At 38.7% G+C, this 13068-nt stretch overlaps 1 protein-coding gene across 3 annotated transcripts in view; it reads right to left on the bottom strand.

Annotated features, from left to right (window-relative positions):
* Positions 1-13068, bottom strand: part of LOC126852868 (semaphorin-2A) — a 332693-nt gene that overhangs the window by 224416 nt on the left and 95209 nt on the right. The window contains exon 2 of one of the 3 annotated variants that reach the window (XM_050598149.1): positions 7368-7582. The exons of 1 other annotated variant lie outside the window; for it this stretch is intronic. In XM_050598149.1, coding sequence (XP_050454106.1) covers positions 7368-7381 — 14 coding nt within the window. In that variant the 5' untranslated portion in view covers positions 7382-7582. The remainder of the gene's footprint in view (positions 1-7367; positions 7583-13068) is intronic. One more of the 3 variants, XM_050598159.1, reaches the window with a different exon arrangement.

Here is a 13068-nt window from a genome sequence, read left to right as displayed (position 1 = left end):
ACCGGAAGGTCGCGCATGTGCGTTCGTTGCTCCACAAGGAAATTGCACATGCAAATCGGGCTTTTTTCTTGCGCGATGTCGTAACTATCCCGTCTCCGAAGCAAACCTCACTCATAATATATGACAGCGTTTCAGCATTTGAATAGAAGCGCAATGTGCTACCAAATAGGCGATTTAATCTGCGATTAAGACCACGAAGAAATTGCGTCAAACTGTGAGTAAAATCGGTCATTTATATCTGTATTCACGCGTATTTCCGCACGAAAGAAAAAATACAAGGGACGATAATTATATATAGCTAAAATATATGCTTGCGAGAAAGTAACGTCAAACGCTGTTAAAACATTTTCTGCCGTTTACAAATGGAACCGTGCGACTTTCAGGAAAGAAGGAGAGATAACATTTTTCTGACCGAGATCTTCGCAGCGGAATTCAAAGAGATACGAAACGAAACAGTGAATCGAGAAAGTGAATAAGCAAGTCGAGGAAAAATAAAGAAGCAAGTGCTCCATGCATGGTTGCAAATGAGGCCACAGATGTGCCAGGCGATAAGAGATGATGGAAAGTGGCTCGTGAAAAGAGCCATCGCGGTAGCTCTTCGTGGAGACAAGTGAGAGGAACCGTTGCAGCTGCAACGCGCGGTACAGCTGCGAGACGTTTCTGCCACACGACCGCTGTGAATAAACATCTCGTTCGTGTAACGAGAAAGTGCGGCGCGTGTACGATGCGGAAGCACCGTGAGCACTCTGCTTTATGCGATCGCGCGCTCAAATCGTCCTAACGAAGTGGCCGACTTCCGCAATTTACTGTCAAACGATCCTCGCTTCAACTGCTCGACCATACTGAATGTAAATCGCGGCAAGAATGGCACTGCGAATGAGAGAAATTGGAACGAACGCCAGCAAGAGAGTCGAGAGAGAATCTCCGTTGAGGAAAGAAATCTCGCTTTTTTTATCATCTCTTTTTTTACCTAGTACCGAAATTTATACAAACGATCATTGTATTTAATGTCTATGAGATAGATAAAACATCGCGCGGTTAAGATAAAAAAAAAAAGATTTCACAACTGCGTATATATAGGGATAGATTCACCTTGAAACCCGATAGGCATTTAATCGACAGTCTTGAAAAGACGAAGAGGGGGAACCTTCAAGATTTGCCATTCTGGTAATTGAAACCTGGCGTGAGCCTCGAGGCGGGGAACATTTAATAGCCAAAGTTAGTCGCGTTTCTATGCAAATTAAATGCTTACAGCCATCGAGAGGTGAGCTACGTGGGGTGGCAATGGCGGTGGTCCTTTTCCCCTCGCTGTTTATCTACCGGGAGGTTCTTGGACGACTCGCAACGTAAATAGTTAGTGCCTGTGGGCTGCGACGAACGGCCAACGTGTGCGGAATAACGATAAGCCTGAAACACTGCTGAACAAGAGGCTATATTTATGTGTCTCGCATGTTCCACGTTTTTCTTCGTTCACCAACCGCTGCTAAAAGCGTTCCAAAGTTTCGGCGCGTACCCAGCACGCGCATTAACGTCGCAAAACATCGCGTAAACTCGCTCGGGAAAGCGAAACAACTAGGACTGAGTACTTGGTTACGTTACTATACATTTTCTTTCTCTTCGCAAGCGTAGAAAAAAATTCATGCAGGTGCTCGCGATATTCTAATCGATATTTCACATAGTAACAAATTTCTAGGAGATAACGGTAATCTTACGTCTCGAGAGAAAAATCTTTCATCCGCACATATAATCTTGCACTCAACGCTACACATGTAGCGCTTTGGATGAAAGAAACGAAAGAAATGTGTGATCTCATCCTCGACTTGGAGAAAAAAAGAGAGAAAGAGAGAAAGACTCCTATTTACACTTAGCTTTATTGCTTTCCGGACAAATGCGTGCGGGCTGAGTCAGCCTGACATTAAAAGCCCTTTCGTGAGGCGTGGTTATCAGTTGGCGTCGATCAATCTGGTTACGAATGAGGCAAATGAGAACGTGAAAAAAAGGATACCGGCAACGGAAGACAGCCGATTACCTCATCAACAATGTTTTAATATTCTCTTTGCCTCTCCCTCACTCTCTCTCTCTCTCTCTCTCTCTCCCCCTAGAAGTCTCCTATTTTGAATGCAGTCTGAGCCTCACGCGACATATGTTTAGCTTGCGTTTAAGAATCAAACCTTTAAACTTTATAAACTGCGCGAACACATGCGGACGAGTAGTATTCGTCACTCTACAGGCAGGGTCGAGTAGGAAGGGACAACGATAAGTATCTCTAGTCGGCAGAGGTGCCGTTCTCACCCATTCGATCGATATTATACGGCCGACCGCCGTCCGACATCAGCGGGGTAATAACGAAAGTACGGTAACGGGGGCAACGCGGCCCTTTCTGGTGTATCTCACGTACCAACAGCACGAGAGAGTCGGGCATTTCGGGAATCGCATAAATTTTGCAAACCAGAGGGTGTACCGTTTCCACGAGGGGGTTAATAGATATTCGTCTTTGAATCGCGGGGGCTATCGCTAAAGCAATATTTTACGTATTTCTCTGAGCTAAACATACGACATTATTCGAATCATAAAGTATCATAAGAATCATAATGTGCTCTTTTCAAGAGACAAATCATTAAAAATGCTCTGTATATAGATTTAAAAAGATATCTTTTTATGAAAAGAGAATGAATGTGGCTGGAACAAATAATACGATAATTTTCTTTGTTAAATTTCAAGCAGATTTTTCTTTGTGTGCAATAACGACTAGTTAGTTATAAGGAAGATAATTGATTCTATAAAAAGATCGTTGATTGATATCTTTTGCAGGCCAATTAAATTCTGATCTCAAATTGAAAGCTTGTTATAATTATTTTTCTTTTTTTCGATCTCGCGTTTGATTTATCAAACAATTAACCGATTGTATGTACCTTATAAAAATAAAACCCAAAGCACATTAATATATTTTTTAATATTTTCATATTCATTATTAATTTTCATTTGTATTGTTACTGCTTTTTTACTGCTTTTTCACTGAAACATATGATATAAGTGCGGAAATATTGTATTATAATCGCAGCGGATATAATCAATAAATGGATTTTCCATAATCGCATAAACATAATGCAAGCAGAGAAACTAAAGATAATCCAAAGATTTATATTAGCACAATTGCGTGCTCCATCAATCCAATGATTTGAGTTCGCCCATTCATTATTACAAACGTGCGAATACGCCGCTGTAAATGACTCCATAGTAGCCATAGATGCACGAGGGCAAATCTCGCGTTCGATATACGGTTCCATTATTATGATTATTAACATTGCAAAAAGATGTTATGATAATTTTGCATACTATCATACTATTTTTCGTACGTTTCTATCGATTCTCCTTTTCTTCCTCATGTTATCGTAATCTGCTCGCGATAACATAATTTCCAGTATAACAATGATAACTCGAAGATGCTTTCCGATTAAGATTTTCGAAATATAAAAAAAAAAAAAAAATGTATACGCGATTCTCAATAAATCTTTCGATATTATACCACCGCTTTAAATGTCTATCAATTAATTCGATAAAATAAATCACGTTTCGAGCAAAATCCATTGGCAATCACTCGACTTTGTGTAAGGCATAATGAAAAATTCTTTAACGATAGGGGAAAAAAAAGAGACCCCCGTGTCGTGTCGAACTACAATCTCTTGTTCTCGCAACGCGAATTTCCCGGAAAATTTAGATGTTTCCTTTACCTTCGTGTCTTTACTTTGCTCGCGCTCCTTTTTTCCCGCCTTCATTTCCTCCTATCATTTGCAGTCCCAGTATTTGAAGTATAGCTAAGTACACTTTAGTTTGACCAGCATTTTCCATTCTTAATTTCTCCGCTCCCTCCGTATTCGCGCCTTACGGCAACTTATTAGTATGCAGACCTCCCTCGCGATTCCGCGCGGGCTTGCGCATGCAAATTTTTTATAACGTGGCTACGCGATACAACCCGTCGTAGTCGAATAAATACCCTTCCTTCTCCGCATCGTCCCAAGCGAACAGGCGATTTTACAAAACCATGAATTGCTTCTTCTGTGAAACACGACCGTGTTATAACCGTTGATTTTGTACATCATCACTCGTCATCATGCTCATTTCCTACAACAATCGCAAAAAACCGAGTACGGCTGTTGTTGCATTAAATATTTCAAATATAAAAAAAATTGCTTTATTCTAATGTTTTTATGCGATTGTAAAAAAAAAAAACTTATTTCAGAATCTAATTTAAAATATATTCTATTTATGAAGTGTGAAAATTATACTGCAGGGAGGGCTAGTCGATCATCGAATAAATGGCAGTTTAATCGATAAAATTTTGCTCTACAGTGTGAATAACACTGTTGTCACATATACAATATGTAACTCGGTGAATATATTTAGCAAGGAAACTTTGCCAATATCGATAAGTGAGTTGGTAACGAAACTCATACAAATAATCGTGACGCTTTTCATTATTTCAGAAGAAATAAAATAAATCAGCAAAAATTTTCGTAATTATAATAGGGGAGGCAAAAAGAGGGACGGGATCAAAAAAAAGGAGTGTATACAAGATATTTTTAAAACTGAAAAACGAAAGGTTAAAGAGAGGATAAAGTAGAAACTCATTTAAACTTTTTTTTTTAACGACGTTCGGTTAAACGGCGCGATCGTTTCGGATCGTTCGACCGAACGAAATCGGGTATTTCGTTGAAACTTTCAACAGCATTGGTTGCACCAAATATCTCCCATCCCGCTATCTTTTATTTTTCAATCTCCACCATCAGACGATTGAATTCGAATCAATCCTGTTACGTAATTCAAACGATCGCTGCATTGTAATCTCATCGCCATGATGGATATATTTAACGTTGATTGATTAAACACAACTATTGACCGAGTCAGTTTTAACGATTGTTCTTTGTAAGAGATAAAAAGAAGTCATTTGTTGCAACATGTTGGACTCACACAATAATAGATTTAATCAATCCTACGCATGTATTCGTTCGTATTACATAGAATGTCATTATAACGATTCTGCTCATAATATTGCAAAAGAATGCAAGGATAAATAATAAAAGACTCTCGCAATGGCATTACCGGCTTTCCATCGTTCGCGCAAAGAACAGCGTAATATTACGCTCGCGAATTCGTTCTGCCATTAAGACATTATCTTAAAACTCGTTTTTCCGAGAGAGTCTCAGTTCTTAGTTTAACGCTACGGTGCGCAGGTGAAAGGGACTATAACATCTTATTCTATTTAAGCATTCGTAATAAAAGAAACGGCGCGGGCTCTTCAACGGGAAAACTCTTCAAACAATCGTTGCGACGGATTTAATAACAAACAGTACTACAATTCAAAGAAATGCCTTTTACATAGTCAACACACATATAGTTAATGCTTGCGAAAAATATATACAATGTCCAATCCGATTGCGAATCCTTTTCTTTCTCTCTTGTTTCTTGATTCATTTTCTAAGCACAGCATTTCTTTTTAAGTACATCATTGAAAATCTGAATTTAATTTAGTATACGATAAAATCATTATTTTTTTTTTTTTTTAATAACTGGTTCAAGTTAATGTTAGCAGCAGACTTTCTTTTTCTGTTCAAAATCCCAGAAAAGAAGAGACTCTAAAACTCGCGATTATATTAATATTTAACTACGGAAATCCAATATATTTTTTTGTTGCTTTAAAAGATTTATAATTTATTTTCTAAACATAAAACACATTCGCCCAAACAAGATATCAAATAGTTATTTGCTATCATAATAATGATAAAAATGTTAACTTTATTTCATATAGTTTCATTTAACTCTTTCGCGTCTTAATTCTCAATCCTTATCGGTATATAAGATTTACGTACAAATAGAATCACAAATTCCTGAACATTCATTTAAGAGAACAGTCTTATAAATACAAGTCATTTTCTCGAAATGTACAAACCAACGGGAGTCCAAGGCACTTAAATAAGATTGGATTCAGCTTATCTGCTTTACGAGCGACATAAAACTGCGGGTATTCGCGTCGACGCATTTAGGATTGCGAAGACTGATATCAATTAAGATCGATTACGTTCCATCCTAAAAATCATGATGCGGACCCTGTTCTCGTGGTTGCCATTGATAGGCCGAAACGGTCGTAAAATAGAAGATTTGGCCAAAAGAGAGTGCCATGAATGCCATGGCATCTCCTTCGAGGGTTACTTCGTTCCATCGTAACCGCCCGGTAGGATCCACTACCAGGATGATGGGCACACACTCGAGTTGTGATACCGCAGGGGCGGATCGGCCCAACGCTCAACTTGAATACTGATTCTCGACCGACGCATATATTACCACCGTGAATAAAAGACATTTGCATTTTGATGGACTGCGCCGAGTGCATTTGACGTTTCGTATGCATTTCGCTGGGCGCACACATCTTAGCGCACTGCCGCGCGCGCGCGCGCGCGCGCGCGTGTGTGTGTGTGTGTGTGTGTGTGTGTGAAAAATTCAGTCTTACCTATATTTATCACCCAATGTTGCACGCCCATGCATACAGCACGTTTGTATTTATCTCGCGCCGCGCGAACTCTGAAGATATTTTGACGATCAACTTGTCATTATGAATCGCGTATAAAATCGAGCGTTGCAGATACATCGTCGAACATTGCATCTCACGATTTTATGCATGTGCATACATAGGTAAAAAAAAAATTTGAAATAAAAAAGTTTTAAAAAATTGCTGAAAACTCAGAGAGAAAGAAAAGCGAAAAATAGAAAATATTTTGTATATGTTCCCGAATACAACTTATAGCAACGTGAAATAATAAACTAGAAAGTGTACTTATACAAATAGTTTTTCATCTACCATGGATATTTTATATTCCGCTGGCTTGGCTATCGATATCAGAAGCGCGATACTAGTCATGTATCACTAATTCATGCTTGAATATTTTGGGTGTAAATTCGCATTCACCGCGCTGCGCCAAAAGCCTCCCGAACAGCTCGGAAAAATCAATTGCCGAAACTTCGATATCGGGTTCGAGCGCGAAAGCGCGGTACGACCAGCCGGGGGATTGCACGGACAATAGTGCGAAAGAAGTGGCAAATTGAAAAACCGCCCCACAACCGAGAACAAAATCTGGGAGAACGGGAGAGAGAGTTGTACGGGTCCGCGCGAGGGACAGGGTCCGTACAAAAGCCATAATATCTGCGGAATATCCTTCGGTTCGACCGTCGACGATCCCGTCCATGGCGGAAAACCCGCCAGGTAATAACCGGTAATTCACATTTAAACGCGTTCGACCGCCGAGTTCGCTCAACGGAAAATAATAACTCGTCGGCAAAACGTCGGTCGAAATAACACAGAAACTCGTTGAAACGACAAACTCACCATTATCCTCGAGCGCTTCTCCCTCTCGCCGGCAATGTGTAACGCACGATCCCTCGCGCTTGCACTGTCACAGCTGCACACGTTCTTCTTTAAAACAATCGTTCCATCGTATGTAATCCGATGGTCGTCACACTGCGCACTTGCGCCGACATAGCGGCATTCTTATTCCAGCAAACCAGCAACGTTCGAATGTGTGCAACATGTCTGAAAAACAGAATTGTTATGATTGAAAATGCAATATGAACTCATGAATTAATCAAATTAAATAACTCCTTATTGTTTTAAATTAAATAATTTTTTTTAATAATCTATATTATTAAATAATTACATTATTCAATAATTACATTAAATTTAAATAATTTCTCATTTAAGCGTAATCATATTTTTTATATTTTTTTAAATATAAATAAACATGATTTTTAATAAATTGTAAAATGTATTTTTTTAAATCAATTTTTCAAGTGTTTCAAAAATTGCAAAATAAAAATATTCAAAACTTTCCAAGACTAGATTTATTATCACGACTCTGTATGTAGGTACGACCATAGCTTTATAGCAAATGTATAAGAATTTGTTCAAAACTCAAAACTTCCCTTCAAACCATCTAAATATGGCATACACGATCCATCAAGTAGAAGGTATGTCGAAATATACGCGCGGTATGTAGAGGGTTTACGAGAGCGCGTGGGGTTCTTCCCCAATACCAATTCATATCCCATAGCTATAACGTGCAACCTTAGGTTCTCCCATGGTGGAGCTAGAGTGAGCATTATCTCCTGGTTACAGGTAAATAACCAAGAGAAACTTGAAGCACGAAATAGGAAAATTACTCCTTTGACACGTTGCAGGTTATCGTAGAGAAAAAAATGCTGCGTGGCGGAAGTGCGGTGAGGGACGAAGGAAACGGGTAAGACTTCCCGGAGAACGGAGGACTTCCCGGAAAACTTGCGAACCCGAGGGAACGCTTGAGAAGCTTTATAACTTCGACAACCTTAAATCGGCAAAACTGCCGTGTCTCTGGTAATCGTAGAAGACGCGTCTAAGACGGAATGAGGAAAGCAGGAGTAAGGAAGATAAAATTGACGGGAAGGATGGCGGGGATAGTCGAGCCAGTCCAGGGAATGAAGGGAATAAAGAGCGCGAGAAGAAAATAGTTGCACGTACTTCACTTTGAACGAGGATAGCGGAATGACTATGATTCTCCGCCATTGTCCGTTTTCTTTGATGAGACGGCTTGCTCTGCAGAACTCGCTCGTCCGAGTTCTTCGGCTACGACGAATTGCTATATCGAATGACACAGTAGCCACATTTTCAAATTATATCTTTTACTTTTTATAAAATAGCACAATTAAATACATTTGTTGATAAGCTTAAAAATCTTAATAAATAGAATCGTTTTACAACTTTATATACAAGAAATATATTTTATTAATAAAATATTTTTTATTGATCATATCTATATATAAAATTATTGCATTCGTATAATTACGGAATAATCAAGGAACTGTGTGATTCAACGAAAAAAAAATTAACGTGCTCTTTTTTTCGAAATACGACTACACTAATTTGCCTCTCTTGCATACGGTACAACGGACTGTGTGTAATGTAAGTTAATTACATGTTATGATGATGCATAGCGCCGCTAGAATAAAACAAATAAAAGCTGCGCAGCATGTAAAGTAAACAATATCTCTCTTCGTAATTCCTTGCGCTATGCATATGCAATAAATCATATTTTAATCACAGTTTTCTAACAATGATTCATGTCAAGAATTACATCGTCGAAAGATCTGTCTTATTAAAAAGTAATTCCGAAAATATCATCTATTATATTTTTGCTTTTAATACAAATAAGAAAAAACAGACTGTTACTCTTTGTGTTACTCTCTGTATCTCGAACAACATTCGCGACCCCATACGACAATTAAAAGTAGAAAGACACCGTAACGCTGGTAGAACGATGCAAGTTCGCGGTCTGTCGGGGGTGTCGGAAAGTACCTGCGCACCCCTTGTAGTCTACGCGACCAAGAGTCGCGTCGGGGGTCGGCATCGTCGGCCGAGTCACCCCCAGGCGACTCACCTCTTCTTCCTCCCCTCTGTTCCGTCATCCCACGGAAAAAAAACTCAGGCTTGCATTTCAGTAAAGAGCCAACCCATCCGCGTGCACGGACAATGGGACCAGACGCCAAGCCAGACGCTCTCTCCTCTCTCCCCCCCCCCCCTCTCATCGTCGACAACGCCCTTTCTTTCGCAGCCACGCGTATCTGCCTGTCTGCATGCGTGCGTGCACGTCACTGCCGGCGAACTTCCCCGCGTCTCATCCTCCTTCTCGACGACGACGACGAAGATGGTGTCTGGCTGCTTTTTCCGCGACGATGCTCGTTCGCCCTTCGCGTCAGACATATATACATCCCCGGTACAACGACGCGGAAAACAATTATCTTTCCCACCGGATGCAAGGTTGCACTTCCCTGTAGACTTTCGACGCCCCGCTCGTAAATCCGGATTAAAAGCGACGTAAATCGTCGCGCGATCGAACGTCTCCCATGTAGACACGCGTAACGTAATTAACTTTTTCCACCTTTTTCAGAAAAGCCGAATTTCATTAAAGATTCTGAGCTCTTGATTAAAAAATAAGTGATTTATTTTATTCTACGCAAACATTGCCTCGAATGCATTAAATGAAAACATGAAAAGATCAAATTTCAATATATATTATTTGTCCCTAAATGTTCCATGTATATCGAGAATGTGAGACGAAATATATCGCAACGATCGAAGATATTTCGCTTCGAGATCGCGTGGGTAACTCTATTCATACACGTACATGGCTGCAACTCCATCAGAGAGCATTTATCGAAGAACCGGTATTTTCACACCCTCGGCAAACGACGTACGGAAAGTACGAAACTAGAAGCCGACGGATCTCTTTGTCTTCGGCAGCGTTCTCTCTCTCTCTCTCCCTCTTCCTTCCTTCGATAGCTATGGTTATTGTCATAGTCGATGACTATGTGCACTCGTTCAGACCGAAATGGTTCCCTCGTTTTGTATTTTATTCTTGTATCTTCATAGCGCTTGTCATCACACATGTCGTTCAAAAGTAACATGTGACATCGTTTAATAATAATATTATATCTACATATGTACAGCCGCGGATTTCCGTCATTCGTAAACGAGCCTAGACCACGAGGGTGGCTGCCAGCCAAATATCGTATCAACCATGAAGAGTTTCGCGCCGGGTTGTGCATGTTTTTCTCCTGTCGCGAAACAAAAATCCGCTTTACCGCGGTTCATCTCCGCCATCGCGTTTCTGTCAACGTCGTCGTTTTTTCCGACTCGTTGATAAGAACTCGCAGTCTCGATGTATGTAGTTAAAATAATTACTTTCTTTTTTCTCCAGCCAGATATCTCATATATCTCAGATATTTGATTTAATTATAGTAATTCGAAAATAAAAAGATATTCAAACATTTCGTAAAAGTACAATATTTTACTTCATCGATCAGATATAATTCTGATATTTTGTTATGTAAATGATTTTATTGATATAATTGCGTCAGACGACGCAATTAAATCAATAAAATTATTTACATTAAAAAGGAAGAGCAAACATTATAATTATGCATATATAAACTTAAAAATTTGTATTTCAAAGCTTGAACATGATCGGATCTGTATTAATGTGAAAGTATTCAATGCTTCTCTTTATCGTCTCTCGTGAATTTATCGAATGTAATAATGATTCCGCAGCATCACGTCCCATCATGTCGCGGGATCTATCACCGGGGATTTGGCGGTACGCTGTCAGAGAATCTCTATAATACCCAAGTTACAGCACCCTTGCGCTTACCTCTGACTGTCTCCCCTTAACAACAGTTCAATTAGTTCCGGCTTAACGGCTCTCAGTTCCGGTGACTCGTGACCGGAATCTCGGACAATTATTCCGTAGACAGAAATGGAGCAGTGCAAATTTCTGCTTCTCTCCCTTCCTCCTTCTGTCGCCGGCGTCGTAAGTTGTGCAAATCTTTTGATTGAACAAATTTGATTGAACAAATCTTTTTATGCACGAAAGTGAGAACAGTTGTTTATTAGAGTATGTGACGTAAATTATTCCAATCTCTTTTTAAAAAATTGTTTTTCGTGGAAACAGATCGTAATAAGTTTTCGATAATTAAATTTATATTTTTTGACTCAAAGACATCAAAGAATATATTTTTACGATTTGTTTACGATGTATGTATAAGTGGTGCTTATCACTTATAGATCTTCTGTGTATCGATATTTAAAAATTGAAATTTACAGAATCGCTAAATTATACACTTAATATATGTCAAAAAATTAATTAATTTTTTTTCTTTTCTAGGAATAAAAATTAAAAAATATGTTTGAAAAATTGATTCAACTTTAAACGCTGATTTATAAAGCAAATTATTAAGTCACCCGAAAGATAATGTGTTTGCAAAAGGTTCAATCAAGCAAAGTTAAATTCGAAGAAGAAAAGTGGATCGAAGATCAGAAGGAAAGGAAGAAAAGGAACATGGAGATGGTAAAATCAAGTATCCTGAAAGAACTACTCAGGAGAACTGGAGCAATATAATCAAACGTGCCTTAATGTGTTTGCCCGCGAAAGTGCCTATCCGGAAACGTCTAGGAAATGAAATAGCGTTGCGTACGTAAACGAGCTGTCAGAGCACTGGCGAGTAAATAACTAACTTTCTTCGCCGAGCCGTCGTACCGCCTTAAGCCGTTACGGAGAGCTCATTACGAGCACGACATGCCCCGCGTTTTCGTGAAGTTTCTACGATAAGAAAGACAGCGTCGTAATTACGCTACGTCTGCGCTTCGCAGATCGCTGAATAAACCGAAATCTTTGCGAAATATTTACGGCGATAAATCCAGTAAGTGCTAATTTCTGAGAATCATATGATTGAATTAAAAGTATCAGTATTTTATCCAATGGATGCCGTTGAATTATTACGCGTAAATATTAGAGCAAATTATTTCGATGATATTTTATTCGTATAATACGATTTTGCACAACCAAAGAAAAAAAATCATATGATGACGGAAAGGAAAGATGAAAGAAGTCGGAGGAAATTGCCGCCAATCAGATTTTCTCAGGCTCAAGAAAGACAAAGATTTATGAAAGGAGCGTGAACTCATTCTACTCAAATCCAGCGAAATTGTCCTCAACTTAGGAAAAGTATAGAGATAAATACCTTATACAGAAATATAATCAGACGAAATTAGATATTATGTCAGACTAAAATTAATTATCTTATAAAAATAAAATGTGTGTAAAAAAACAAATTTTTTATAATTTGATAAGATTGATGCAATTTTCAAAAATATTCTAGAAATTGTCAAACATACACACACACACACACACACACGCGCATACAGATATTCTGGAAATCTTTATTCTGCAGATATATGTATAAAAAAATAACTAATTTAATAAAACAAACTCGCTGGATATGAATCGATTTTGCGATAACACTGGAAAGCTATTATTTTTAAACAGGAATAAAATCCATGTGCATGTATATGTGTGCGAATATAAAATTTTTACGCAGTGACTGTGCATACTAACATTGAGAAAAATAATCTTTTACTATGTAAATGCATATTTTCGGATGATATTTTTTCATACGTTGATGCATATTCATTAAAGCATTGACTTCGTCGTT

Source organism: Cataglyphis hispanica, chromosome 1 (assembly GCF_021464435.1).
Source record: "Cataglyphis hispanica isolate Lineage 1 chromosome 1, ULB_Chis1_1.0, whole genome shotgun sequence".
NCBI classification, from domain to species: Eukaryota; Metazoa; Arthropoda; class Insecta; order Hymenoptera; family Formicidae; genus Cataglyphis; species Cataglyphis hispanica.
This window is presented reverse-complemented; position numbering and strand designations above follow the sequence as displayed.